This window comes from Perca fluviatilis, chromosome 4, assembly GCF_010015445.1.
Source record: "Perca fluviatilis chromosome 4, GENO_Pfluv_1.0, whole genome shotgun sequence".
NCBI classification, from domain to species: Eukaryota; Metazoa; Chordata; class Actinopteri; order Perciformes; family Percidae; genus Perca; species Perca fluviatilis.
This window is the reverse complement of record NC_053115.1, coordinates 659,558-687,262: the sequence shown is the minus strand read 5'-3', so window position 1 is coordinate 687,262 and position 27,705 is coordinate 659,558. Positions and strand designations below refer to the sequence as shown.

The following is a 27,705-nucleotide window of genomic DNA, read 5'->3' as shown; positions in this document are numbered from 1 at the left end:
CTGGCTTAAGCTGGCTAAGAGCTGGCTTAGAGCTGGCTAAGAGCTGGCTTAGAGCTGTCTTAGAGCTGTTTTAGAGCTGTTTTAGAGATAGCTTAGAGCTGGCTAAGAGCTGGCTTAGAGCTGTCTTAGAGCTGTTTTAGAGCTGTTTTAGAGATAGCTTAGAGCTGGCTAAGAGCTGGCTTAGAGCTGGCAACAATCTGTCTTAGAGCTGGCTTAGAGCTGGCGGCTAGCTAAGCGGCTAGCAAGAGCGGACAAGGCTAAGAGGCTTGTCTTTGGCTGGCTTCAAGCTGGCTAAGAGCTGGCTAAGAGCTGGCTAAGAGCTTTCTTCGGCGTGGCTTAGCTGCGTGGCTTCTTCAAGCTGGTTTTGAGAGTTGCCGAGCGCTGGCTTAGAGCGTGGCTTAGAGCTGGTTAGAGCTGCGGCAGAGCTGGTTAGAGCTGGTTTAGTAGCTGAGAGCTGGCTTAGAGCTGCCGTAGAGCTGGTTTTGAGCTGGTTTACATTTGTGTCATCCGAAATGCCTTCGGAGCGTGCCGGTTTTGTTTCATCTCAAACCCATCACAGCTCCCCATCTTGATCCACTGCAGTTTGCTTACAGGCAAACCGCTCAGTGGATGATGCAGTTAACATAGACCTGCATTATGCCTTGGACTACCTCGACACTCCTGGCTCCTATGTAAGGATGCTGTTTGTGGATTTCAGTGCTGCCTTTGACACCATCCTGCCCAAGCGGCTGCAGTGGAAGCTGTCACTGATGTGGGGTGGAACCCTCTATCTGCTGCTGGATAATGGATTTCTTTAGCAATAGACAACAGCAGGTGCGGCTTGGCCAACACATGTCTGATCCCCGGTACACCAACATTGGAGCACCTCAAGGGTGTGTGCTGCCACCATTTCTCTACTCACTGTACACCAATGATTGCACTTCCAACAGCAGTTCCATCAAGTTGATTAAATTTGCAGACGATACCACCTTGGTCGGCCTTATTAAGGACAATGACGAGTCTGCTTATAGGCAGGAAGTGTCTCATTTGGTTGGATGGTGTGACAATAACAATCTGGAGCTTAACCAACAAAAGACAGAGGAAATGGTGATAGACTTCTGCAGATCCCCTTGCTCTCTCTCACCCTTAACAATCAAGAGCTCTGTTGTGATGGAGGTGGAGTCATTCAAATTTTTAGGCATTATTACCACAAACAACCTGAAATGGGAGGAAAACATTTCCTCCATTATTAAGAGGGCTCACAGTGGAATGTTTTTTCTAAGGCAGTTAACCAAACTGAACGTTTCCAGCTCTGTTAGGTCTAGGTTTCACAGAGCCACTGTGGAAAGCCTCCTGTCAACATCCATTACTGTATGGTTTGCATCAGCATCGGCCCAGGCGAAGAACAGACTGCAGCGCTTTGTGCTCACAGCAGAGAGGCTGACTGGACAGAGGCAGCTGTCGATCAGTGACCTGTATGAGGCCAGAGTCAGGAAGAGGGCAGCTAAAATTGCTGCTGATCAGTCCCCTCCAGCAAGTGATATTTTCAGGCTGCTTCCCTCAGGAAGAAGGTACAGGGCGATGAGGAGAAGGACCTCACGCAGCCTCAATAGCTTTTTTCCTAGAGCTATTTCCCTTTTGAATAGCTGATCAGGTCCCCCCCCCCCCAATGTTACTATTTTATCTTTGGACTATTTTATTATTGATTGTTTTTAAGCATGTCCACGCATATACTGTTTGTCAAGCTCTGTGTTACTGATTGCCAAGTCAGACTCCTGTGTGTCTGCTGATGCATTTGGCAAATAAAGTGATTCTGATTCTGAGGCGGGCTTTACACAATGACGATAGCACAGCAACGGCAAGCAGCCGTAGTGAGTCACTAGCGTCCAGTCTACCTTCAGTCTGAGAGGGCACAGCGGCCAGACCTACTTCCACAGCGCTGTGGAGGAAGGTCTGGCTAGTCCACACAGCACCCAAACATGGTCTGGTTTATTGGCATTTCTTTAAATCAATCACTATCGTCATGAGTGGCGCTAATTGCCCTACAAAGCCACGGTGCCTCTGCTAAATAGTCTCAGGAAGGAACTTGTTTTGGTGGAACATGTGGACGTTCAAAAGTAGTTTTAGTCGTGCAACAGAGAACTCAGATTGGACAGATAGTCTAGCTAGCTGTCTGGATTTACCCTGCAGAGATCTGAGGAGCAGTTAACCACAGTCCTCACAAATCCACAGGAGTTTAAAATGCCAACACAAAGGAAACGGTGTGCCAGATGTTGGGTTTTCAGCCTGTCCCTCTGCCCCCAAATGACCAAATAAGAAAATCACTAATGCAGCTTTATCGAAGTAACAAACACAGTTAATTAAACGACCATCTGGTGGGGCTCCAACAGTAGAAACCCATCAGTAATCTTTGCTGACCGTGTCAAAGTGTCAAAGATTAGAGAGTCACGAGAGCTCGGTCAGTGTATCTGTTGGCAATTTGATTTTCATTTCAAAAACAGGTATTGAAAAACAAAAAATTGTAATGTTTATGTTTATGAAATGAAAATCGAATGAACAAAAGATACACTGAATGAGGTCAAAAACCAACAAGCACCAAGGTTACACATGCTCTCTGTCTGTGTGTCTCTGGGTCTTCACCTACCTGGCAGCAGCTTGTCGGTCGAGGCAAGTGGCCGATTGCAGATGGAGGAGAAGGAGAGAGAGGAGGAGAATGCTGCAGTGTTTCCATGGTGAAGCCATTGCTGTGGTGACCAGAGTGTGATGCCAGCAGACACTCTCCCCCCTCTCGCTCGGTAGTAAGCTACTTTAATCAGCCCACCGTCTCTAAGCCCCCTGACAGATTGGCGAATCAGCCAATCAGGTCAGAGCAGAGGCAGACAGGGTTGAGAGAGCCCTCAGCCCCTCCCCCTGCTGTTCCCACATTTTCAATTCAGCTCAGGGAAAATACATTTCATTTCAGCAGACAAAGGTCATCACAATGACGAGTGCACCGACAAAACAAAGTGCTTAAAATACACACGTATATCATAGTGAATTTGCCTTGAATGTACACATTTTCAGACATGAAAAAACTATACATTAATTTCATAATTTATTGTAAGGTTCTGCTGCCTGTTTTATAAAGTACAACACTGAGCAAACATAGAATAACAAGACCTTATTTTCAAGTCACCTGTCACAGTTTAGATTATCCAAAAGCCTGAAAACCAAGAATAGGTGAGCCAAGAATAGGTGCAGAAGTCTAGTTTTCTCTCAGACCATTTAAATTTCAAATTGCTGAAGGATTATTATGGATTTTTTTGGCCAAAAACACCAAAATAAAGGGCCTATATGTCTGCGGAGAGATTTTGTCACAGCGATAGCTTTGCAACCGTGCAAGATACATTCAGGAAACTATACAGGTGTTAGTTGTTAGTAGTTGCTCAAAATGAAGGCCAAGTTCGAAAATGGGTGTTGTCCAAGCAGTAGGAAGTAGGGGGTTATAGGAACTAGGGGAGTTTCACTGAGAGGCAGGCTCTCTTTTGCAGGAACGCCCTGATCACATTCACACAGTTCCACATTCATACCTGGAAGCTGCCCAGTACCACCACAGTCTGATCTGATCACATTCATACCTGGAAGCTGCCCAGTACCACCACAGTCTGACCTGATCACATTCATACCTGGAAGCTGCCCAGTACCACCACAGTCTGATCTGATCACATTCATACTGGAAGCTGCCCAGTACAACCACAGTCTGACCTGATCACATTCATACTGGAAGCTGCCCAGTACAACCACAGTCTGATCTGATCACATTCATACTGGAAGCTGCCCAGTACAACCACAGTCTGACCTGATCACATTCATACTGGAGGCTGCCCAGTACCACCACAGTCTGACCTGATCACATTCATACTGGAAGCTGCCCAGTACAACCACAGTCTGACCTGATCACATTCATACTGGAAGCTGCCCAGTACAACCACAGTCTGACCTGATCACATTCATACTGGAAGCTGCCCAGTACCACCACAGTCTGACCTGATCACATTCATACTGGAAGCTGCCCAGTACAACCACAGTCTGACCTGATCACATTCATACTGGAAGCTGCCCAGTACCACCACAGTCTGATCTGCTGGCCACTGAGCAGCTCCACTGGCGATTGGGGGATAAGGGCCTTGCTCAAGGGCACCTTAGCATGGATGTAGGCTATAATAAGACCTGGATACTAGGGGTGTTTTTTTTTTTTTGTATGTCTACTGCAATCACATGATAGATAGAGATATACTTTATTGATTCCCAAGGGGAAATTCAAGGTCCTAGTAGCTTACAGACATCACATGCAACATACACATACATCACAAACAGGATGTTAAAATAACAAATCCACATGAATAATATGGACAATAAAAGATAATAAATAAACTAATTAAAAAATCCACATGAACGTACTAAGGGATGTATAAGATATATATAACTGTCCTATGCTTTGCTCGTAGGTGGTAGCTCAAGCTTGATGTGCTTCGGTGATATTTTAATTCAGCTTTACACAATGTGCATATGGCTTTCGACTTGTCTACGAGCCGTCCGGGAGTTTTGGAAAATAAAAAGCTCCATTCAGAATTGTGTTGCTGCTGTCTTTCTCCATCATGCTGCAGCCTGCAGCAGCAGGATGTGTTAGGAGGAAGGATGGCAGCTTGATGATAAGTAAAGGTGCGGCAAAGGGTAAAAATAGTAGCCTGTTAGGCACGAGTGAAGCCGAGCGAAGTGAAAATAAATTAATAAATGGCAGCATGCGATTAAAAAAAAATAACGCGTTAATCGCATTGCGATTAATGCGTTAATGTTGATAAATTTATTATATATATATATATATATATATATATATATATATATATATATATATATATATATAAGAGATGCACAGATAGAGCGGCTGGTGACCAGAGTTGGCCGGTTTTCCCGTGCTCGGCCACGACCGGCGAGCTGCAGGTCAGTCTGACATATGGCGATTTCATGCCGGTCAACGCTACGATTAACTGACAACAGAAGTTATAGAGTTACAGTTTAACAAGGATGCTGCACTGTTCTCCCACTCTATATATATATATATATATATATATATATATATATATATATATATATATATATATATATATATATATATATATGGGAAAAGTAACTACGTGTACATACTGTGAATCGAAAATCGATATTGAATCGAATCGTGACATTTTCTGAATCTTGCACCCCTACTAGATACAGCGTTCGAGGCAGGGTCTGTTCCTTCCTATGAGAGACGCTACATGAAGCCATCATGGAGCCATAAATTACCTGGACGATCGGCTTCTGCATTGTGCGGCTCATAGGCGCACTTAAAGACCTCCGACAGCCGAGCCGCCAACTTCCGATTTAGCGCTCCGCTAACTTGAAATGGGGATAAAACGATTTAATCGTGCGGGTCTTCTAAACTTTCCAAATGTTATCGCACCGAATGGATCAAAGTCTGATAGTGAAACAAGTCATTTCACGGAGGTTGTGACACTAAAAAGAAGTATCCACCAATTTATAGACGTCTCTTTCGCTGTGTAAGTCTACAGAAGCTCGATCTTAAAAGATTGAGCTTGGTCTGGTGATAGCCAGACTAGCAGTGTGTAGGAACTGAGCACCAATATATCATCAGATTGTTTTAACTTTTAAATATCAATGAGGCCAATAGTAGGCTACGTCAAAGAGCCATAGGATCCAAGCACTTTAGAAACCTATAAAATGTTATATAACCTATAACATTAAGACAAAAACTAAAGAAATATCTTAGATTAAACAAGTGACAGGCTACTCATAGATTGCATGTAAGAAAAAGTCTCAAATCGTGTTAAAAAACTGAAAAGTCTGGAGAACATTGTAATTTCCCCTTGCGGGATTAATAAAGTAGGCTATTACATTACATTAAAATCTTTAAAAATCTACATTGATTTATATAGAAGTTACCAAATATCACAGTGTGGTAACACAAGTATTCCAATTGTTTGTTCTGACGCCTATTTAAAATGAATACATAGGCTAGGCTACCTACAAAATAAACCGCGATAGTTTTACCTTCGTGTGATAATTTCAGTCAGGCATTTTCTGTGGCCACGCCTGGCCGGGGTCCTCAGACTAGACATTGCCGCGGTGCATGCTGGGTCCTTCCTTTCTATCCCAAGCTCGCTTCTGCAATCATGGGTACGGCTCAAACTTCATCCTAAATACCTAATTATTCTGTTCACTGCTGCAATTTTTCATATCGATGTCGTATATGAATATCTTACAGACTATTTTCGATGTGTTTGTAATGGAAAAGGCTCCGCAGTAGACGAATAAACGGACTTATTCTACTTCTCTTTCCCTCGCAACGTGGAGCGGCCATAACACGTCCGAGCGGCGTAACGTTAACGCTAGCGGCGTGTTAGCATGGTTAGCTTAGCATAGCATGCCTCCCTTTTACACTTTTAAACCGTTCATATGTTAGTAATTAATTAAACATAACGAAATAGCTGCACTCCTGATGTCGCTGTGTATACGGTCTCAGATTGTGAGTGTTCGTCAGTCTAGTTAGCCTCATGCTAATAAGGCTTCCTTTATTCGTCCGAGTACAGTTGTTATAATTGCAGGGGTTAGGGGGAAATGTCGCGATAAGACGCGCAGAGGGCATTTAAGTGAGAGTACAAAATATCGTTGTTCAATATTAATTAACCGTAAAGTCTAATGTTGCTGTAGTAACAAGTAATAACCTACTAATGTTAGTGGCTGTACAGCTAGCTGTAGTCAGCCCCTCTCATAACCTACTAATGTTAGTGGCTCTACAGCTAGCTGTAGTCAGTCCCTCTCATAACCTACTAATGTTAGTGGCTCTACAGCTAGCTGTAGTCAGCTCCTCTCATAACCTACTAATGTTAGTGGCTCTACAGCTAGCTGTAGTCAGTCCCTCTCATAACCTACTAATGTTAGTGGCTCTACAGCTAGCTGTAGTCAGCTCCTCTCATAACCTACTAATGTTAGTGGCTCTACAGCTAGCTGTAGTCAGTCCCTCTCATAACCTACTAATGTTAGTGGCTCTACAGCTAGCTGTAGTCAGTCCCTCTCATAACCTACTAATGTTAGTGGCTCTACAGCTAGCTGTAGTCAGTCCCTCTCATAACCTACTAATGTTAGTGGCTCTACAGCTAGCTGTAGTCAGCTCCTCTCATAACCTACTAATGTTAGTGGCTCTACAGCTAGCTGTAGTCGGTTCCACTCTTAACTACTCCCGTTAACTGGAAACTTTGATAGAATTAGCATTGTAGGTTGGTAAATATTTTGAGCTCTTAATTGGGTTAGCCCTGTTCCCAAGTGATGCTCCAGTCCCTGTATGTCATATTTGTTTAACTAAATAAAAGCAGGCCATGCTGTTTAAGGGAACAGTTTAGTTGCAGCTCAAATGTGTGAACTGTTGAGGTGTGGAAACGGACTCACCTGGTCCTCCAGAGGCTACCTAATGAGCTTTTTCGGTGTTGGAGTTTGAAGTAAATTAAATCTAGTTGAAGAGACTTAAACAATGTTTCTCTGTACTTGTGCAAGAAGTCAGATGGCTATAGGCAGTTGGTCTGTGGTCTTACTGAGTGAGTTTAGTGATTGGTGCTGCACCAGCCCAGCACTCAAATTTCACAAAACCAATTTATTGTTCATAGCACAGGTGATGTAACTCAATTAAAACCCACGTTTAACTCTAAAATGTGTATACTGCGGCCACAGAATAGGGAAACAGTTTTTCTGTGCGGTCTGGTCATTTAAAATGTATTTTTTTTTGTTTCACAATTATCGTAAGAGTATGGCAGTAGCTCAGTCTGTAGGAGGTTAGGGTTAGTGTGGACTGGTAGCTGGAGAGGTGCCGGTTCACCTCCTGGGCACTGCCAAGGTGCTCTTGAGCAACGCACCGAGCCCCCGACTGCTCAGAGCGCTCCTCCAAGGAGCAGCCCCCTACAGGGTTACCGTGGAGTCTTAAAATGTCTTGTCTGTTTTCTAGGACTTAAATAATTTTAAACATGTCTACATTTTTCTACCTCCATGCCACGCTTCCTCTAATGCGCTTTTGTTTTTTTATTCCGTGGTGTTGTAGTTCTTTCTTTCTCTAGTCCAAATATAATTTCGTTGTGTTACAACTACAGTTGAGACCAACATGCAACTTATATTGGAGCCAATCAGCTTTCGGGTTATTGGCACGAGTCTCTTTTTGATTGTACCACAGACATGAAACGGATTTTATTCTTAAGCTTTGGGGAAGTGCAAGTTTAGGGATAATTGGCTTGAAATTTAGGGCTAAGTTGGTGTCGTGATAAAGGTCTTAAATTTCATACATAATGCTCTTAAAAAGGTCTTAAATTTGACTTGGTGAAACCTGTGCTCAGACATCTGTCCATGTACAGGTCCTGAGCATGTTTTATAATTCAGGCCTGTGTTTTAATGTGTGTGCAGCTGTACTAACGGAGTGAAAATTGTGACTTTCCTCTTGCGCGATAAATGAAGGCATTCTTCTTCTTTTTGCTACGTTTCTTTGTGATTTGGAGACATAGATGCTGTAAAACATAAGCCAAGAATTCCACATCAGTCTGAGAAAACAAGACGCTGGTTCTGCATTGGCTCTGACATTATTCCCTGCTGATCTTTGTCTTCCAGGAAAGTGTCGTGGTCTGCGCACAGCCAGGAAGCTCCGTAACCACCGCCGTGAGCAGAAATGGCACGATAAGCAGTACAAGAAGGCCCATCTGGGCACCGCCCTGAAGGCTAACCCCTTCGGAGGAGCCTCCCACGCCAAAGGCATCGTGCTTGAGAAAGTGTGAGTACCGGGACACCTGCTGAACCTTAAAGGTCCCAGGACGTGGTGCTTTGTATCTGAAGTCTCTTTTATATAGACCTTAGTGGTCCCCTAATACTGTATCTGAAGTCTCTTTTATATAGACCTTAGTGGTCCCCTAATACTGTATCTGAAGTATCTTTTATATAGGCCTTAGTGGTCCCCTAATACTGTATCTGAAGTCTCTTTTATATAGACCTTAGTGGTCCCCTAATACTGTATCTGAAGTCTCTTTTATATAGACCTTAGTGGTCCCCTAATACTGTATCTGAAGTCTCTTTTATATAGACCTTAGTGGTCCCCTAATACTGTATCTGAAGTCTCTTTTATAGACCTTAGTGGTCCCCTAATACTGTATCTGAAGTCTCTTTTATATAGACCTTAGTGGTCCCCTAATACTGTATCTGAAGTCTCTTTTATATAGACCTTAGTGGTCCCCTAATACTGTATCTGAAGTCTCTTTTATATAGACCTTAGTGGTCCCCTAATACTGTATCTGAAGTCTCTTTTATATAGACCTTAGTGGTCCCTAATACTGTAACTGAAGTCTCTTTTATATAGACCTTAGTGGTCCCCTAATACTGTATCTGAAGTCTCTTTTATATAGACCTTAGTGGTCCCTAATGCTGTATCTGAAGTCTCTTTTATATAGACCTTAGTGGTCCCTAATACTGTAACTGAAGTCTCTTTTATATAGACCTTAGTGGTCCCCTAATACTGTATCTGAAGTCTCTTTTATATAGACCTTAGTGGTCCCCTAATACTGTATCTGAAGTCTCTTTTTATATAGACCTTAGTGGTCCCCTAATACTGTATCTGAAGTCTCTTTTATATAGACCTTAGTGGTCCCCTAATACTGTATCTGAAGTCTCTTTTATATAGACCTTAGTGGTCCCCTAATACTGTATCTGAAGTCTCTTTTATATAGACCTTAGTGGTCCCTAATACTGTATCTGAAGTCTCTTTTATATAGGCCTTAGTGGTCCCTAATACTGTATCTGAAGTCTCTTTTATATAGGCCTTAGTGGTCCCCTAATACTGTATCTGAAGTCTCTTTATATAGACCTTAGTGGTCCCTAATACTGTATCTGAAGTCTCTTTTATATAGACCTTAGTGGTCCTCTAATACTGTATCTGAAGTCTCTTTATATAGACCTTAGTGGTCCTCTAATACTGTATCTGAAGTCTCTTTTATATAGACCTTAGTGGTCCTCTAATACTGTATCTGAAGTCTCTTTTATATAGACCTTAGTGGTCCTCTAATACTGTATCTGAAGTCTCTTTTATATAGACCTTAGTGGTCCCCTAATACTGTATCTGAAGTCTCTTTCCTGAAATTCAGCCTACATTCTATTGTATCCTTAATTTGTTCTTAGGTCCCTCAGGATATTATCGAATTTATAAAATGTATTATCATTAATTTCTGTATTTATATACATATCACACACGTGTGTAGTGGAGTGATGGCTGATGACCCTGTTCATGATCCAGAGGCAGACAGCTAGTCATTTTTAGGCCTTTGACCTTTGCCTCTTCTGGTGAAGTTGACCCCCCTGTGATGCTCCAGTTAAAATCTTGTTGACTAGAGTTTAATTGGATGTTTTAAACTCCAATCACCCAGGGGGACGCCAGTACAGCCCGACCGATAAAGGGTTTTAAGGCCGATATCGATACAAATATTTGGTGATTTTAAAATCTGATATTCATATATCTATCTATCTATCGGGCGATATATGTATTTAAAAAAAAGAAATCCAGAAACTCATAACAAAACAGATTTCCCTAACATTAGTTATTTGAGTCCTCACTAAAATATATATTTTTTTTGTCACAACAGAACAGAGGAACATCAAAATATATTAAAGTTCTGATAAATAAAATGTATAAAAATACAAACTTAAGATATGAAACTTAAAGTCCTTTGAACAAAAACACAATAACGACAAAATAAATCTCGGTGCTGCCAGCAGGGAGGTTGTAGAGCGCCCTCTGGTGGACAAATTATGCAACGCCAACACTCAGGACATGGTTGAAGGGTGTTTCGTCATATTTTACTTTTTAAATCCACTTAAACATTTTAAACAATTACTTAAACGATCGAAATTTGAACAATGCACATGTTTTCAATAAGCCTTTTTATGTTATTTTAAATTGTTTTACATGTACTGTAAATCAGTTTTGTTTGCTGTGTCTGTTTTTGTGATTCTGTGTAACTTGTGTACTGTTGCTCCAGGGCTCCCTTGTAAAAGAGATTTGACTATCTCAATGGGACATCACCTGGTAAAATAAAGGATAAATAAAAAAATATTAATTTATCGGCCGTTATAAATACAGATAGTCTGGAAAATGCCTGATATCGGACGATATGTCGATCGGACTCTAGACGCCAGTCTCCTCTCCATCACCTACTGGAAAGAATTGCATTGTTGTTTTTTATTCAGTCATAAAGCTCTTGACATTTCCTTCCAGTTATTTTTAACTGTTTTAAGTTTGTTAAAGCGTTATTCTGTGTGTTCTCCGTGTGCAGTGGCGTTGAGGCTAAGCAGCCTAACTCCGCCATCAGGAAGTGCGTGAGAGTTCAGCTCATCAAGAACGGCAAGAAGATCACCGCCTTCGTCCCCAACGACGGTTGCCTCAACTTCATCGAGGTAAAGCCTGCCCTGTGTACATCCCAGAATAATGGCCAAAACGAGCATGTTGTGATGAAGCCGAAAAACTGAGCTAAAGTAAATCCTACCAAGGGTTACTACTAGTTGTATTCCCAGGCTCAAATCATCCAGATAACATGTTTACACACCCACGCTAAAGTTGACTAAAAAGAGGAATACAAAATCCATCTTTTGGAGATTGATCTTAATGCCTTAATTCAAAAAATTATTAAAAACGCAACCTTTAAGGACACCAATTTTCTTTGTGATTGAATATTGTATCTTAAATAAATAAATGTTCTTCCTTAAAATACAGGGGGCATAAGTAGTACACCCCTATGTTAAATTCCAATAGAGACTTTTATTTTGAAAGGCCAGTTATTGCATGGATCCAGGATACTGTGCATCCTGATAAAGTTCCCTTGGCCCCCCCCATCATCACATACCCTTCACCATACCCCCATCATCACATACCCTTCACCATACCCCCCCATCATCACATACCCTTCACCATACCCCCCATCATCACATACCCTTCACCATACCCCCACATCACATACCCATCAATCCCCCCATCACATACCCTTCACCATACCTCCCCATCATCACATACCCTTCACCATACCCCCCCATCATCACATACCCTTCACCATACCCCCCCATCATCACATACCCTTCACCATACCCCCCCATCATCATATACCCTTCACCATACCTACAGATTGGCATGGGGGTACTTTCCATACTACCATCCTATTTATTTAAGATACATTATTCATTCACAAAGAAAATTGGTGTCCTTAAAGGTGGATTTTTCCTTTTTTTTAATTAAGGCATTAAGATCAACTTCCAAAAGATGATTTTTTATTTTTTTAGTCAACTTTTAGCATGGGTTCATACACTTGAGAGCTCCCCTGTGTGTTATGCCATCTGATTAGAACTTCACAGCTTTTACAAAAGGCTGTACTGATGCAGCTTAATGTCTCTGCATGTCCTGAAATGTCTCTCTGTGTGGACTGACCGGCCTCTTCCCTCTCCCTTCGGTGTCGCAGGAGAACGATGAGGTTCTGGTGGCAGGATTTGGACGTAAAGGTCACGCCGTTGGTGATATTCCTGGCGTTCGTTTTAAGGTGGTCAAGGTGGCCAACGTGTCCCTGCTGGCTCTCTACAAAGGCAAGAAGGAGAGACCCAGGTCATAGACAGTCAGGCACAACATGAATAAAACCTTTTCAATTACAGCCTGGTTGTTTCGTGTCGTCATTTAATGGTATGTCACTCCTAATTGTGAACCTTTTTAGGACATAAAACTGCCAAACTTTCTTTGGCTCCACCTTCTCCATTGTGGGGACAAGATATTTGATGACATCACCTAGGTAGGGCTGCTCCCTCTTAGTGGATTAGTGGACTAATCGGTGGTTTTGGTCTTAGTCAGCTTAGATCTCTTTACTCCATTAGTCATGTCTGATGCTGTTTTCATGCTGAATGACTTATTTCCAAGAAACGTACGAGCTCATCTCTGGTAAACACAAGAATTAAAGTGGTGCTTTTAGCAGGACTCTTTGTGGAGAAACTCAGATTTACAGATCTGTCGATTAAATCAACTAATCGATTAGTCGGTACAATTGAATGAGTGTTAGTCGACTAAGAATTTCTTCAATCGAGCACGCAGACCTACACCTAGGACCCAGTTCAAGTTTGTCATATGCATATTAGTACCATGGCAATTAAATACAGTGTGCCTTGGTACTCTCAGCACCAGTCAATAAGCAATAATTGTAACTAGGGCTGGCCAATATATGGATATATCAGTATTGTGACATGAGACTAGATATCTTCTTAGATTTTGGAAGTCGTAATATCGTAAATGGCTCAAGTGTCTTTTCCTGGTTTTAAAGGCTGCACTACAGTAAAGTGATGTACTGTTCTGTGTTACCAGACTACTCTAGCTGTTCTATTATTATTTTACCCAGACATTATGTCCATGTTACTGAAGATTACATATCTTAAATCTCACTGTGAAGATATTTTGTTAAAGCACCAATTGTCAACGCTTTAATATCGACATCGAGGTATCTAATTTTCTCCGTATCGCCCAGCCCTAGTTGTAACATTTAAAAACATCCAAGCACAGTAACCATAGCAACCTCAGCCCTCCTTCCTGCTGTGCTATTGTAATGGCAAAAATTACATTTAAGCATAATTCCTTGTATTTTTATGTTTTATTTCTACTTTAATTCTCTCACATTATTGAAAGACAGTTTATCTCAGTTTCTGCTTAAATTGCTGAGGTGTCCAGTCTGGAACATGATGTGAGCTGTTTGTCTGAACAGATAGGGGGCTACAAGGTCGCCCTAAAACTCTCACGTGTCCCATGCCAGTTAAGATGTAACTGGGGGGTGAAAGTCGTACCGGGAGGAGGAGGAGAAATGGCTCCAAGATGTCTCTTGTATTATTTTGATGTCTTCATGTGTATCAGATTGCCTGTAAGAACTGTAGCGTCATAATAATCTAAGTGTGTGTGCTGTCACTCTGAAGATGTATATAAGCCTGGTGTCCTGTTCACTCATTGGAGGAACTGACTCCACACTGGGCTGCGGCCTTTTGTGAAATCATGTTGCTCCTATATTTGCAAATATATCTTTTTTAATAAAATACAAAAACCCAACTTGGTTTTAGTCTCAGACTGTCTTATTTGTTTCAATTTACTAAACTCTGAAATTTCCCCCCCCCCTGCTGCAAAGGAAACTTCCATAACAGCATCATTCAGTAGCCTTCTTACCTCAGGGTAAAAACTGTCCCTGGAACATGATCTATGCGTTTGAATGCTCTGTAAGCGTCTCTCTGATGGGAGGAGGGAGAAGAGATTGTGTGCAGGATGACCAGAATACCTGGTGCCTTGTTAGTGCTGCGTTTCCACTAAATGTTTTGCAGCGGCTCAAGTGGAACCCCGATGATTTTAGGTGCGCTTTTGACCACCTTCGTCAGAAGATTAAGGTCGTGTGAAGTAGCCCTGCCAAACTGCTCGATGGTGTTTTAAGCCCTCAACTTCTCCTTCCAGGCAGCGCTGCGAACGTTGATTTCAAGGCACATAACCCTAACCATGACCTAATCCTAGCGCTGCCTGGAAGGAGAAGTTTGGGGGGGGTGGGGGGGGGCTTAAAACACTGATACAGGACGCTACAGGTCAATCAAATCACACACCAGCAGGCTGACAAACTGGGCCATACGGACTGCCAATACTCATGGACACTCACTTTGTCCGTGACATTCATGGATACTCTATCATAAGCGCTCACTCCAAACTTTTATAATAACTACAGACATTTTTTATCTTTTATATTTTATGGATATTTATATTTAAATACATACGCAAATAATATATATATATTTTTTTTAGTATGTTATTAGATACTATTTTAAATGAGAGCATATTGCTCGCTGAGCCTGTTTCTTGTCCTTGCCTGGACATACAGTATGTCGTTCCTTGTTTTTTCTTGTTTGTTTTTATTTTTTGTGTGGTGCAAGGGTGGCTCTGTGAGAGCGCCCTAAATTTTGTTGTACCTTAACAGTGCAATGACAATAAAGGCTATTCTATTCTATTCTATTCTATAAACTGCCAAACCACACTATATATACTATTATACTCTCAAGACCTTTAGAAAGTAAAGCCTCTGCTGTGCCTTGTTAAAGGCACAGCTGATCTGGATGGACCACGAGAGGGAGTCTGAGATGTGGAGGCCCAAGAACTTAGAGGTGTCCACAATTTCAACTGGAGAGTTGTTAATACAGATGATAGGGGCGGCACGGTTCGGCTCCTATCACGGTTTTCGGTTCTGTACGGTTCTTGTTATTTCTTCTTTTAATCTTTAACACTCCGGGCAGCCTTCCTTATCTCTCCCACTCGCCATTCATACACATGATGTGACCTGCAGCGCTGCACACTCCACCGTTCTCTTAGTACATCCCATAGATATATACACGGTATATATCTCTTAATACATCCCATATATACACACTATATATCTCTTAATACATCCCATACATATATACACACTATATATCTCTTAATACATCCCATACATATATACACACACTATATATCTCTTAATACATCCCATATATACACACTATATATCTCTTAATACATCCCATACATATATACACACTATATATCTCTTAATACATCCCATACATATATACACACTATATATATCTCTTAATACATCCCATACATATATACACACTATATATCTCTTAATACATCCCATACATATATACACACTATATATCTCTTAATACATCCCATACATATATACACACTATATATCTCTTAATACATCCCATACATATATACACACTATATATATCTTAATACATCCCATACATATATACACACTATATATATCTTAATACATCCCATACATATATACACTATATATATCTCTTAATACATCCCATACATATATACACACTATATATCTCTTAATACATCCCATACATATATACACACATATATCTCTATACATCCCCACAATATATACACACTATATATCTTAATACATCCCATACATATATACACTATATATCTCTTAATACATCCCATACATATATACACACTATATATCTCTTAATACATCCCATACATATATACACACTATATATCTCTTAATACATCCCATACATATATACACACTATATATCTCTTAATACATCCCATACATATATACACACTATATATATCTCTTAATACATCCCATACATATATACACACTATATATATCTCTTAATACATCCCATACATATATACACACTATATATCTCTTAATACATCCCATACATATATACACACTATATATATCTTAATACATCCCATACATATACACACACTATATATATCTTAATACATCCCATATATACACACTATATATCTCTTAATACATCCCATACATATATACACACTATATATCTCTTAATACATCCCATACATATATACACACTATATATATCTCTTAATACATCCCATACATATATACACACTATATATCTCTTAATACATCCCATACATATATACACATACAACAGTCTGTTTTGAAATTCGGGAGCAGCCAGACCCCACGTGACGCGTTCGTCCAATCAGCTGCCGTGTGTTGTGTTCGTCACGCTCGTCATTTCCGGTAAGTGTATAAAGTGGGCGCTACGGCAGGAAGTGGTTAGTGACCATTAGCAGTGGACTGACGGACCGTGAGACCCACACACGCTCCGAACCGAGACTAGCCAACCGAGCGGTTCGGATGTTTTTTCGTGAACCGTACCACCCCTAACAGACAGGTGTATGTGTGGGTTAGCTCCCTCTGAGATATATAATGACCTCCTTAGTTTCCCCCACATTGAGGGACAGATTATTTCATAATCAAGTTACTCACCTCACCTTAGGCAATATGGAATGGATTTTTGATGTTTTCTGACATGGATGAAACAATAAATCTGAATAATATTTGGCCAATTGATATATATGGCCAAATATATAATATAAAAATGTGCATTTGCAGCCCTACTGCTTTGTGTTCTGTATTTAAAGGCACATTTAAGGTGATCGGCTACATACGCTGCACAGTTCAGTCTCATGTTTTTGTCCTGCGGTGTCACCGACTGACTGCTGATCAGTTCACTTTATAAAGTTATCTGGGGGAAGGTAAATATAGCAACAGGTATCAGATCTCCTGCCGTTTATTTATATAAGGTTTGAACAGGGAATGACCGAGAGTAACCTACCAGAGGATCTAACGTTACTAAGGCCTTTTGGAGCTATAACCATACCAGCATTAAAAGTGATGATTAAAATATTATTGGGGCTCACATGCACCTCCACTTTTCTCTGTGCAGAATGTGTGAATCACACATGACATGTACTAGCAGGCAGTACTAGCTACTAGCTCTATTTAAACAGTTTGGAGCATGGTTTCATTGACAGAACTCGTGCAGACACACAGCTCTTGTTTCAGTCTCAGGTCAGAGACCTCTCTGCCTCCTGCAGTCTTCAGCACCAACAACAACAACAGATCCTCTTCTAAGCTGCAAGGACTAACAAGCTACAAGGACTAACAAGGCTAACGGGACTCCCCAGCCGAGCAGAGGGGACCTAAACAACGACCTAACACACACCCACAAGGTAAAGAAACTTAGTGACATCTGTCAGCACAGAAACCTGCAGAGAGAGAGTCAAGTCTGTTCTCACAGACAAACAGACATGTTGAAATGTCCTACTCTGTTCATTTACCAAAATATAAATATACAGTGTATATACTGCATATATATTTTAATTGCTGTATAGTATTTGTACATTACGATTAGATAAGCTTGTTATGGCTTCTTACTTCTTGGCACTGAACATTAGTGTCCACATATCCTTCCTGGGGTCCTCGGGGCAAATTTGACCCATTTTCAAAAAGTTTCTACATCAGAAATTTGGGTTTCTTTTAACCAAATTTTAAAACAAAATAACGTGGCTGGTTCCCTACAACGCTCTTCACAAGTTAAATATATGATCAGTTCACTATTTTCATTGAATTTTGGTGTTTTATTCAATTGTATAGCATGTAAAGAAAAATTCATGATAGAAGGTTGAAAAGCGTACGAACAAATGTCAAATAAAGGAGTGAAAAAAAGTGACAAAAACATCCAGAAAAGTGTCAAAAATGACAGAAAAAAACTTCAAAAACGCCAGGAAGTGACAAAAACATCGGAAAGGTTAAAAAAAAACATCAAAAAAGCGCAGGAAAATATTGACAGAAATGTCGAAAAACCTTTTGACCCAGAAAAAGTTGCATGGCAACTGTAGTCATGTACCGTTGCCCTTCTCTAATAGAATAGACAGAAATGACAATATATATATATATATAAGGGAAATAAAGTGTGTAGAATATACAATTGCAAAGATCCAGGAAAGGTCTGTATTTGACAGGAAACGTGCAAAGAGAGCTGGATGGATGTCACAGTTACAAGCTAGTAGGGTTGTACGATACTGACAAAATGTGATATTGCGATATCGATATTAATTTTGATATTTTTATACATATGTAAAATTACAAAAGTTATGGGAAAACGCATCAAAATTAGATCCATAACAAATAAAACACGTTTTCTTACAACATGAGGTTTATTTCAACTGACGGTCATATCGGACTGGTCCAATATGAATTAATATATAAATAAGGACCATGTCTACAGAACAGGACATGTTCTACTGGTTGAACAGTATATAATATATAAATAAGGACCATGTCTACAGAACAGGACATGTTCTACTGGTTGGACAGTATACAATATATAAATAAGGACCATGTCTACAGGACAGGACATGTTCTACTGGTTGGACAGTATAAAATATATAAATAAGGACCATGTCTACAGGACAGGACATGTTCTACTGGTTGGACAGTATAAAATATATAAATAAGGACCATGTCTACAGGACAGGACATGTTCTACTGGTTGGACAGTATAAAATATATAAATAAGGACCATGTCTACAGGACAGGACATGTTCTACTGGTTGGACAGTATAAAATATATAAATAAGGACCATGTCTACAGGACAGGACATGTTCTACTGGTTGGACAGTATAAAATATATAAATAAGGACCAATGTCTACAGGACAGGACATGTTCTACTGGTTGGACAGTATACAATATATAAATAAGGACCATGTCTACAGGACAGGACATGTTCTACTGGTTGGACAGTATAAAATATATAAATAAGGACCATACACACAGTGTACATTCAATTAGAACCAACGCTGACCTGCTGATCACACACAAGTTCATTGTAATATTCATGTTTGAACAGAGCCAGCACCCTTTATGTGGACATCATGGAGTTTGTGCGATTTGGGACAGAGGACGATGGCGATGACGCAGCGACTCAGTACATGATTGAACAGAGTCTGCTGCTGGAGAGCAACAAACCCCCCCAAGACTCCACAGCACACCACAGCAGGAGGTCAGTCAAATATTTCTCTCAGATGCTTGGTTTGTGTTAGTGAAATGAACAGCTCCACCATGATGGAAGTTCTGCTCATTATTTCACATTCCTCCGTTACTGCATTTTGCACACAAAAGGACATTTCTGGTGCAAAATGTTGGGAGCTAAAGTTTTTAAATCAGCCACAGAAAATCCACTAGCAGTTTCTAAGATGAGCGGTGCTTTAAAGGTGCTGTAGATAGGATTGGGAAGATCCAGGACTTAGCCAAAATGTTTGAACATCGACAACTTCTCACTCCCTCCCCCCCTTTCTGCTAAAGCCCAAAATGGTCTCCTAAGCCCCTCCCCCCACAAGGGAGAATGAAGACACTCCCCCCGGCCCTGATTGGTGCATCTGAACAGTTAGACACCTCCCCCTGGCCCTGATTGGTGCATCTGAACAGTTAGACACCTCCCCTGGCCCTGATTGGTGCATCTGAACAGTTAGACACCTCCCCTGGCCCTGATTGGTGCATCTGAACAGTTAGACACCTCCCCCTGGCCCTGATTGGTGCATCTGAACAGTTAGAACCTCCCCCTGGCCCTGATTGGTGCATATGAACAGTTAGACACCTCCCCCCTGGTTGTGCTTTATAATAGTGTAACTGTTGTAGCTACGAAATGGTTGGGGTCCGGCTGGGGGGGTGGGTGGGTGTGTGTGGGGGTTGAAGCCCCTCCTCGCCCGTTGCGTGGTGCTGGGGGGTGCAGCCCCCCCGGGGTTAGTGGGTGGGTGTGCCTGGGGGGGGGGCGCTGGGGGGGGTGGAGCGGTTCGGCGGGCCGTTGCGTGGCGGGGGGGTGCGTGGGCGGGGCAGTTGGTGGCCTCCCCTGGCCCTGGGGGGGGGTGGTGCGCGGGGGGGGGGTGGCTGCCCCCTGGGGGGGGGGTGGGGGCCGGGAGGGCACACCTCCCCTGGCGTGGTGGGTGCGTGTGAACGGTGAGGCCCCCCCCCCTGGGGGGGGGTTTGGTGCCGTTGGCCCCTCCCCCGCCCCCTGGCTTGGTGTTTGGGAAGAGGGGGGTGTGGTTTTTTGAAATCTCACTCCAGGCTGTAGGTGGAGCCAGAGGAGCTGGATTTATTTTAATGACCTGCTTCATGTAGTTCTACTGGAACATAGGGTCAGTTTCAGCAGATATGACAGAAAGGTAGTTTATAAGTCTTACCTACTGCACCTTTAAGGAGAGAGGATGTTCATCATCTGATGGTAGGCCAGTTAACCTGGACTGGAAAAGAGAGACAGGCAGATCTGAGATCAATCTTAGAAGAAATAGGGGTTGAAAGTCCAGTTATACAGTCTTCTGGAAAAAAAACAAGCATGCAGTTTATGTGAGTAATTCATACTTTAAACTGTATTCTAAAAGAGACTGTGAGTTCAGTGTTATCATTGGTTGCAATGGATGAAAGTCTGATGTGGAGGTTTTGCAGCTATATTTGCTTTATATGTAATATACAGTGGCTTGCATAAGTGAATACAGCCAGGCTAAAGTGGCTACCAAGTGGTACTTTCCATAAAATCATCTCTCAATGCAAATCAAACCAGCTATTAGGCTAACTGAAATAAAACCATGCCAATCTGTAGGTATGGTGAAGGGTATGTGATGATGGGGGGGTATGGTGAAGGGTATGTGATGATGGGGGGGTATGGTGAAGGGTATGTGATGATGGGGGTATGGTGAAGGGTATGTGATGATGGGGGGGGTATGGTGAAGGGTATGTGATGATGGGTATGGTGAAGGGTATGTGATGATGGGGTATGGTGAAGGGTATGTGATGATGGGGGGATGGTGAAGGGTATGTGATGGGGGTATGGTGAAGGGTATGTGATGATGGGGGTATGGTGAAGGGAGGATGATGGGGGTATGGTGATGGGTATGTGATGATGTGGGGTATGGTGAAGGGTATGTGATGATGGGGGTATGGTGAAGGGTATGTGATGATGGGGGTATGGTGAAGGGTATGTGTGATGATGGGGGGTATGGTGAAGGGTATGTGATGATGGGGGGTATGGTGAAGGGTATGTGATGATGGGGGTATGGTGAAGGGTATGTGATGATGGGGGTATGGTGAGGGTATGTGATGTGGGGGTATGGTGAAGGGTATGTGATGATGGGGGGTATGGTGAAGGGTATGTGATGTGGGGGTATGGTGAAGGGTATGTGATGATGGGGGTATGGTGAAGGGTATGTGATGATGGGGGTTGATGAAGGGTTGATGGTATGGTGAAGGGTATGTGATGATGGGGGTATGGTGAAGGGTATGTGATGATTGGGGGTATGGTGAAGGGTATGGGATGAGTGGGGGTATGGTGAAGGGTATGTGATGATGGGGGTATGGTGAAGGGTATGTGATGATGGGGGTATGGTGAAGGGATGTGATGTATGGGGGTATGGTGAAGGGTATGTGATGATGGGGGGGTATGGTGAAGGGTATGTGATGATGGGGGGGGGGCAAGGGAACTTTATCAGGATGCATAGTATCCTGGATCCATTAAATAACTTTCAAAATAAAAGTCTCTCTCTGCCTCTATGTGAATCTAACATAGGGATGGACTGACTTATGCCCCCTGTATTTTAAGGAAGAATATTTATTTATTTACGATACAAAATTCATTCAAAAAGAAAATTGGTGTCCTTAAAGGTTGAATTTTTTATATTTTTTTTTAATTAAGGCATTAAGATCAATTTCCAAAAGATGTTTTTTTATTCCTCTTTTTAGTCAACTTTAGCATGGAGTCATACACTTATGCAAGCCACTGTAATATTATTCCCAGCAGGTGAAGCTCAGATGACTTTACCGGTTCAGTTTAGTTTTTCGTTGTGTTTGCTGTGTTTAAGTTGGAGATCTTCTTCCCACACAGCTCTGGACCTGACTCTGCAGAAACCATCTTCACTGCTATAAGACAAGGTGAGAGGGGGGGGGACACAAGGCTTGTAACACGGTAATATTTTATTTACTGTACAAATGAAACTGTGAGGTATTTACATTTTAAGATATCCTTAACGCTTGTGTTGTCTTCTTGTTTTCTAAATGTCTATATCAGAAATATATATATATTTTTTAACTACCTAATTTTAATTACCCAAAAATAACACGGATGATTCCATAAAAAGCGCTTCGCAAGTACAACATTGGATTGGATCTCTACTTTCATTGAATTTGGGGTGTTTTGTTCAATTATTTTGCATTTGAAAAAGAAATTTAAATGTTTCGAAACACTATCCTAACTGAACGTTGACATATACCAGTCTGTGATTATCCTTCCTTTAATATTAGCTTAAATTATTCATAATTTCGGCTTTTTTAGCTCAAGGATTAGGTATAATTTCCTATTAATGGCGCTTATTGACCATATTAAACTAGTAATGAGTTGGTGTCAGTGGTGTGCATACATGGTAGTGAAAAGAAATGTAAAACGGCACAAAAAAAGCCCAAAACATTGAAAAAAAAAGCCCAAAACATCGTCAAAAATGTATATATACAATATATTAATCGGATTTATAAAGAATTTCCATGCGTAAAAATGTGCCCAGTTTTCTGCAACCTTTTAGTGAACTCTGATGGTATGCCCGTTTTCCAAACCTAACCCAGTTTTTGTTTGGTGTGCGCCACAAGGTTTTATAAATCAGAATATTGTTTTTGCGTACGAAAATTCTGACTTTTTGGCGCACGAAATCTTTCAGAATAGAATCTATGCACAGTTTTATAAATGAGGCCCCAGGGCTGATAAAATGTGCAATAAAACATGTGACTGTGCCATACTGTAAATACATTTTACCATTTTAATAATTCTCTTTAATTATATTTATTATTGTGTGTTAATCTAATCTACTTTTCCCTCTTATCCCTCGCTGCTGCAACAGTGTGAATTTGCCCATTGTGACAAATGTGACTCTCACAAGACACACTCAAACTAAATTCACTGTAAAAGCAATGTTCTGCTTTCCATTTAAGCAACTTATAATGATTTGAGTGTATTGCTTCAATAAGTACTGAAACTGATTTAATATATCCCAAAATGTGTGGCACTTAATAAAGATACACTTTCCTTTATTAGGTTCATCAATATTTTACAAGCAAAGGAACTTAATAAAGGCCAAATTAAAATATCACACAATTTATATGAGGCAAACATTTAAGTACAAGGGTTCTGTGTCCTGGGATATCCACTGTCATTAGATTCAGCTACACTTTGCTTTGATTAATAAAGGATTTTGAATGTTGAATCTTGAATGTAGGGAAAGAAAATGTCTGACATTGGCCCCTCCTAGTGGTGATATAAAGGGATATCATTTTAAATATTAACAGTCCCTGTCCGCTCCATCCCTGCAGGTAATGAGAAGCTCTTGAAGGAGCTAAGCGTCCGGCACAGAGACACGTTTTCACACACAAACAGCCGAGGTTGGACTCCTCTCCACGAAGCTGCAGCCCAGAGCAACCAGACCATCCTGGAGCTCACACTCTACGGTATTCATCCACTTCACTGATTCTGTAAAGTAGGGATGGATAGATAGATAGATAGATAGATAGATAGATAGATAGATAGATAGATAGATAGATAGATAGATAGATAGATAGATAGATAGATGTATATAAAGATAGATAGATAGATAGATAGATAGATAGATAGATAGATGTATATAAAGATAGATAGATAGATAGATAGATAGATAGATAGATAGATAGATAGATAGGTGGTAGATAGATAGATAGATAGATAGATAGATAGATAGATAGATAATAGATAGATAGATATATAGATAGATAGATAGATAGATAGATAGATAGATGTATAGATAGATAGATAGATAGATAGATAGATAGATAGATAGATAGATGTATAGATAGATAGATAGATAGATGTATAGATAGATAGATAGATAGATAGATAGATAGATAGATAGATAGATAGACAGATAGATAGATAGTTGTATAGATAGATAGATAGATAGATAGATAGATGTATATAAAGATAGATAGATAGATATATATATAGATAGATAGATGTATAGATAGATAGATAGAAAGATAGATAGATATATAGATGTATAGAAATATAGATGTATAGATAGATAGATAGATAGATAGATAGATGTATAGATAGAAAGATAGATAGATAGATATATAGATGTATAGAAAGATAGATAGATAGATAGATAGATAGATAGATAGAAAGATAGATAGAAAGATAGATATATAGATGTATAGAAAGATAGATAGATAGATAGATAGATAGATAGATGTATAGAAAGATAGATAGATATATAGATGTATAGAAAGATAGATAGATAGATAGATAGATAGATAGATAGATAGACAGATAGATAGATAGATGGATAAATAGATAGATAGATAGATAAATAGATAGATAGATAGATAGATAGATAGATAGATAGATAGATAGATAGATAGATAGATAGATAGATAGATAGATAGATAAATAGATAGATAGATATTGATCCCAAAAATTATAAATTCCAATTTTGCAGCAGCAAAAATATCAGACACACATCACACATACAGAATATACATGAAATAATAATAATAGGATACAATATAAGAACAAATAGTTTAAAATATCTATAAGTTGGGAATAAAAACTGTACAACTGTTTAAACAGTATTGATAAAGCTGTAGGTAAACAAACCTATTAGTTAGTGCAGTAGTGCAGTAGTGATGTCTAGGAGTCTCATCTGTCACCCAGGGAAGAGGTGTTAGATGGTTTGATTGCCTGCAGCAGGAATGATTTCTCGTATCGGTCCGTGGGATAACATATGTTATTATGACATAACACCCCATTAATGAATCAGATCTAACAGCAGCTCGTCCTGTTCTCCAGCTTCAGGCTCCGACTCTGTGGAGAGTCGTACTCCTCGCGGCCAGACTCCTCTCTTCCTGGCAGTAGAAGGAGGTCTGATAGAAAACGCCACCTTCCTCCTCCGGCACAGAGCCCAGCCGGACAGCCAGGACCAGGACCAGGACTCACCGATGCTGCTAGGTAGGCTGATGTCACTTCCTGCAGGATTTTTCAATTCAATTCAATTTTATTTATAGTATCAAATCATAACAAAAGTTATCTCGAGACACTTTACAGATAGAGTAGGTCTAGACCACACTCTATAATTTCCAAAACCCCAACAATTACAGTAATTCCCTCAAGAGCAAGCATTAGCAGTGGCTGTTGCGACAGTGGCGAAGGAAAACTCCCTTTTAGGAAGAAACCTCGGCAGACCCAGACTCTTGGTAGGCGGTGTCTGACGGGCCGGTTGGGGGGGTGATGAACAGTGGCGATAATAGTCACATTAGAGGTCACAGTGACCTCGAAGGTCATCGTGGAAGTTCATGTCATAGCAGGTTAATTCACACTTTTTTGTTAAGTACATAATTCCATATGTGTTCATTCATAGTTTTGATGCCTTCAGTGAGAATCTACAATGTAAATAGTCATGAAAATAAAAAGGAAACTCATTGAATGAGAAGGTGTGTCCAGACTTTTGGCCTGTACTGTATGTAACAAAAACAAAATACTCAAGTAAAGAACAAGCATCTCAAATTTGCAGCTGAGTAAGTTGTCTTAGTTAGTTACTGTCCACCACTGACTGATGGTGGCGACACACCAGATGTTGTTTAGGCACAACATTTAGCTTCTTTTCCTCATCAGCTGTTTAAAATCTATCTTCTGTTTAACTTCTGTCGTCCTGCAGCGATCCGGTCGGACCGCGCCGACATGATGAAGCTGCTGCTGCTGCAGGGCTCCAGGGTGAACCAGGAGGGCTGCCACGGCCGGCGTCCCCTCCACGAGGCCTCTCGGCTGGGTAAAGCAGCGCTGGTGAACCTGCTGCTGCAGGCCGGAGCGCAGCTAGACCCTCGGAGCCACTACGGCCTCACGCCACTGGCACTCGCTGCTCAGGCGGGACACCTGGAGGTGGTGGAGATGCTCCTGATGAGAGGTAAGGGAGCAGCGATGTCTCTACAGTATCGCTGCAGTGTTACTCTCTCTATTCATATATGATAGGTTGGATATTTCAGCATTCAGGTTTTCAAATGTATTTCATATCTTGTATGTAGAGTACTACACAAGAAGGTTAGTCTGGGGACCACCTTCACCCACAGGAATAGATGGGAATGTGTAAATCTATTATGAGTTTGGGTACAAACCTTCACACAGAGGAATTGGAGCCAGGAATGTGGGAATCTATCAGGAGCATCGGCCATAAAGGGTGCAGTTTGGAAGTAAACTGTTGCACTGAAATAGATAGCCTGAAGTGTGTGAGGACAAAAAGTATAAAGGAGGAGTTATTCTGATGTTCGTAGAGACACTTTGAGTACATGCTCTTAGGAGAGTGTACACATGGTTCTCTTCCTTTCTAGGAGAGAAACTGTGGCATATACATTTGGTGCATGTCAACTGTTCTCTCTTTCATGACAGTTAGTTTGTTTGTTGTGTGAATAAAGCTGCATTAGTCTGAACTCATTGTACTCAGCATTTGTTCAAGTCTTCATCACATTTCCAGACATTTCCCCATATCAATATATTTATTAACATTATCTCTTTAAAACTTCAACCAAATGTAAGACAGAGGATGGCCTATACTTCATGTCCTATGGTCCTGTGATAAGGTGCAGGGATTTGGGACCGGGATACATGATAACCTGTGTCAGATTGCAGGGACCCAGGTTCCATTCAGCCCAAGATGATTTGTTCTGGGAGAGGGGTCAAGCCTAAACGGGATGGATAAGCCCATAAGAAGCTGGGTCCAGACTAGCCCAGGAGTGGCCTTGTGAGATGGCTAGGAGTGGCAGCTTTTGAAAAATATAATTATAAAAAGGTCTTCCAGTTTTCTATACTTCTATCTGTCTGTGGACTAGAGTGCGGATCGGACCGCATATTTCTGCCCGAGCCCGACCCGGTTAAAATCTCATGTTGTTCTCATATTAATGACACATGTAGGTGTGTTTGTGTGAAAGCTTTTATGAAGCAACTGTAGGAAATAGTGATGCACCCAAATGAAAATTCTTGGCCGAAACCGAAAACCGAAAAAGAGGAAACCGAAAACCGAAACACCGAAAGAAATGATGCCAATTATTAGTACCATTGCATTTATGGCTATGACTGTGTACTAACTTTACTAAAATCAAGGCATTGCAATTGTATAAATTAATATTAAAGTTTAATTAAAAGAATATCTAGCAGAAATATGGCT

General features: G+C 40.9%; 2 protein-coding genes across 2 annotated transcripts in view; both read left to right on the top strand.

Annotated features, from left to right (window-relative positions):
- The first annotated feature begins 6,066 nt into the window (after positions 1 to 6,066).
- On the top strand, positions 6,067 to 12,725 carry rps23 (ribosomal protein S23). The gene is made up of 4 exons (XM_039797002.1): positions 6,067 to 6,192; positions 8,662 to 8,821; positions 11,367 to 11,487; positions 12,540 to 12,725. Exons 1-4 carry the CDS (start codon positions 6,189 to 6,191, stop codon positions 12,684 to 12,686), a joined length of 432 nt encoding a protein of 143 aa, XP_039652936.1. The 5' UTR covers positions 6,067 to 6,188; the 3' UTR covers positions 12,687 to 12,725.
- Positions 12,726 to 17,361: 4,636 nt separating this feature from the next.
- Positions 17,362 to 27,705, top strand: part of LOC120557003 (ankyrin repeat and SOCS box protein 14) — a 12,723-nt gene continuing 2,379 nt past the window's right edge. Inside the window, exons 1-6 of the mRNA XM_039796999.1 lie at positions 17,362 to 17,656; positions 19,338 to 19,490; positions 22,362 to 22,408; positions 23,834 to 23,968; positions 25,341 to 25,499; positions 26,206 to 26,451. Of these exons, the coding sequence (XP_039652933.1) occupies positions 19,363 to 19,490; positions 22,362 to 22,408; positions 23,834 to 23,968; positions 25,341 to 25,499; positions 26,206 to 26,451 (715 nt within the window). The 5' untranslated portion in view covers positions 17,362 to 17,656; positions 19,338 to 19,362. The remainder of the gene's footprint in view (positions 17,657 to 19,337; positions 19,491 to 22,361; positions 22,409 to 23,833; positions 23,969 to 25,340; positions 25,500 to 26,205; positions 26,452 to 27,705) is intronic.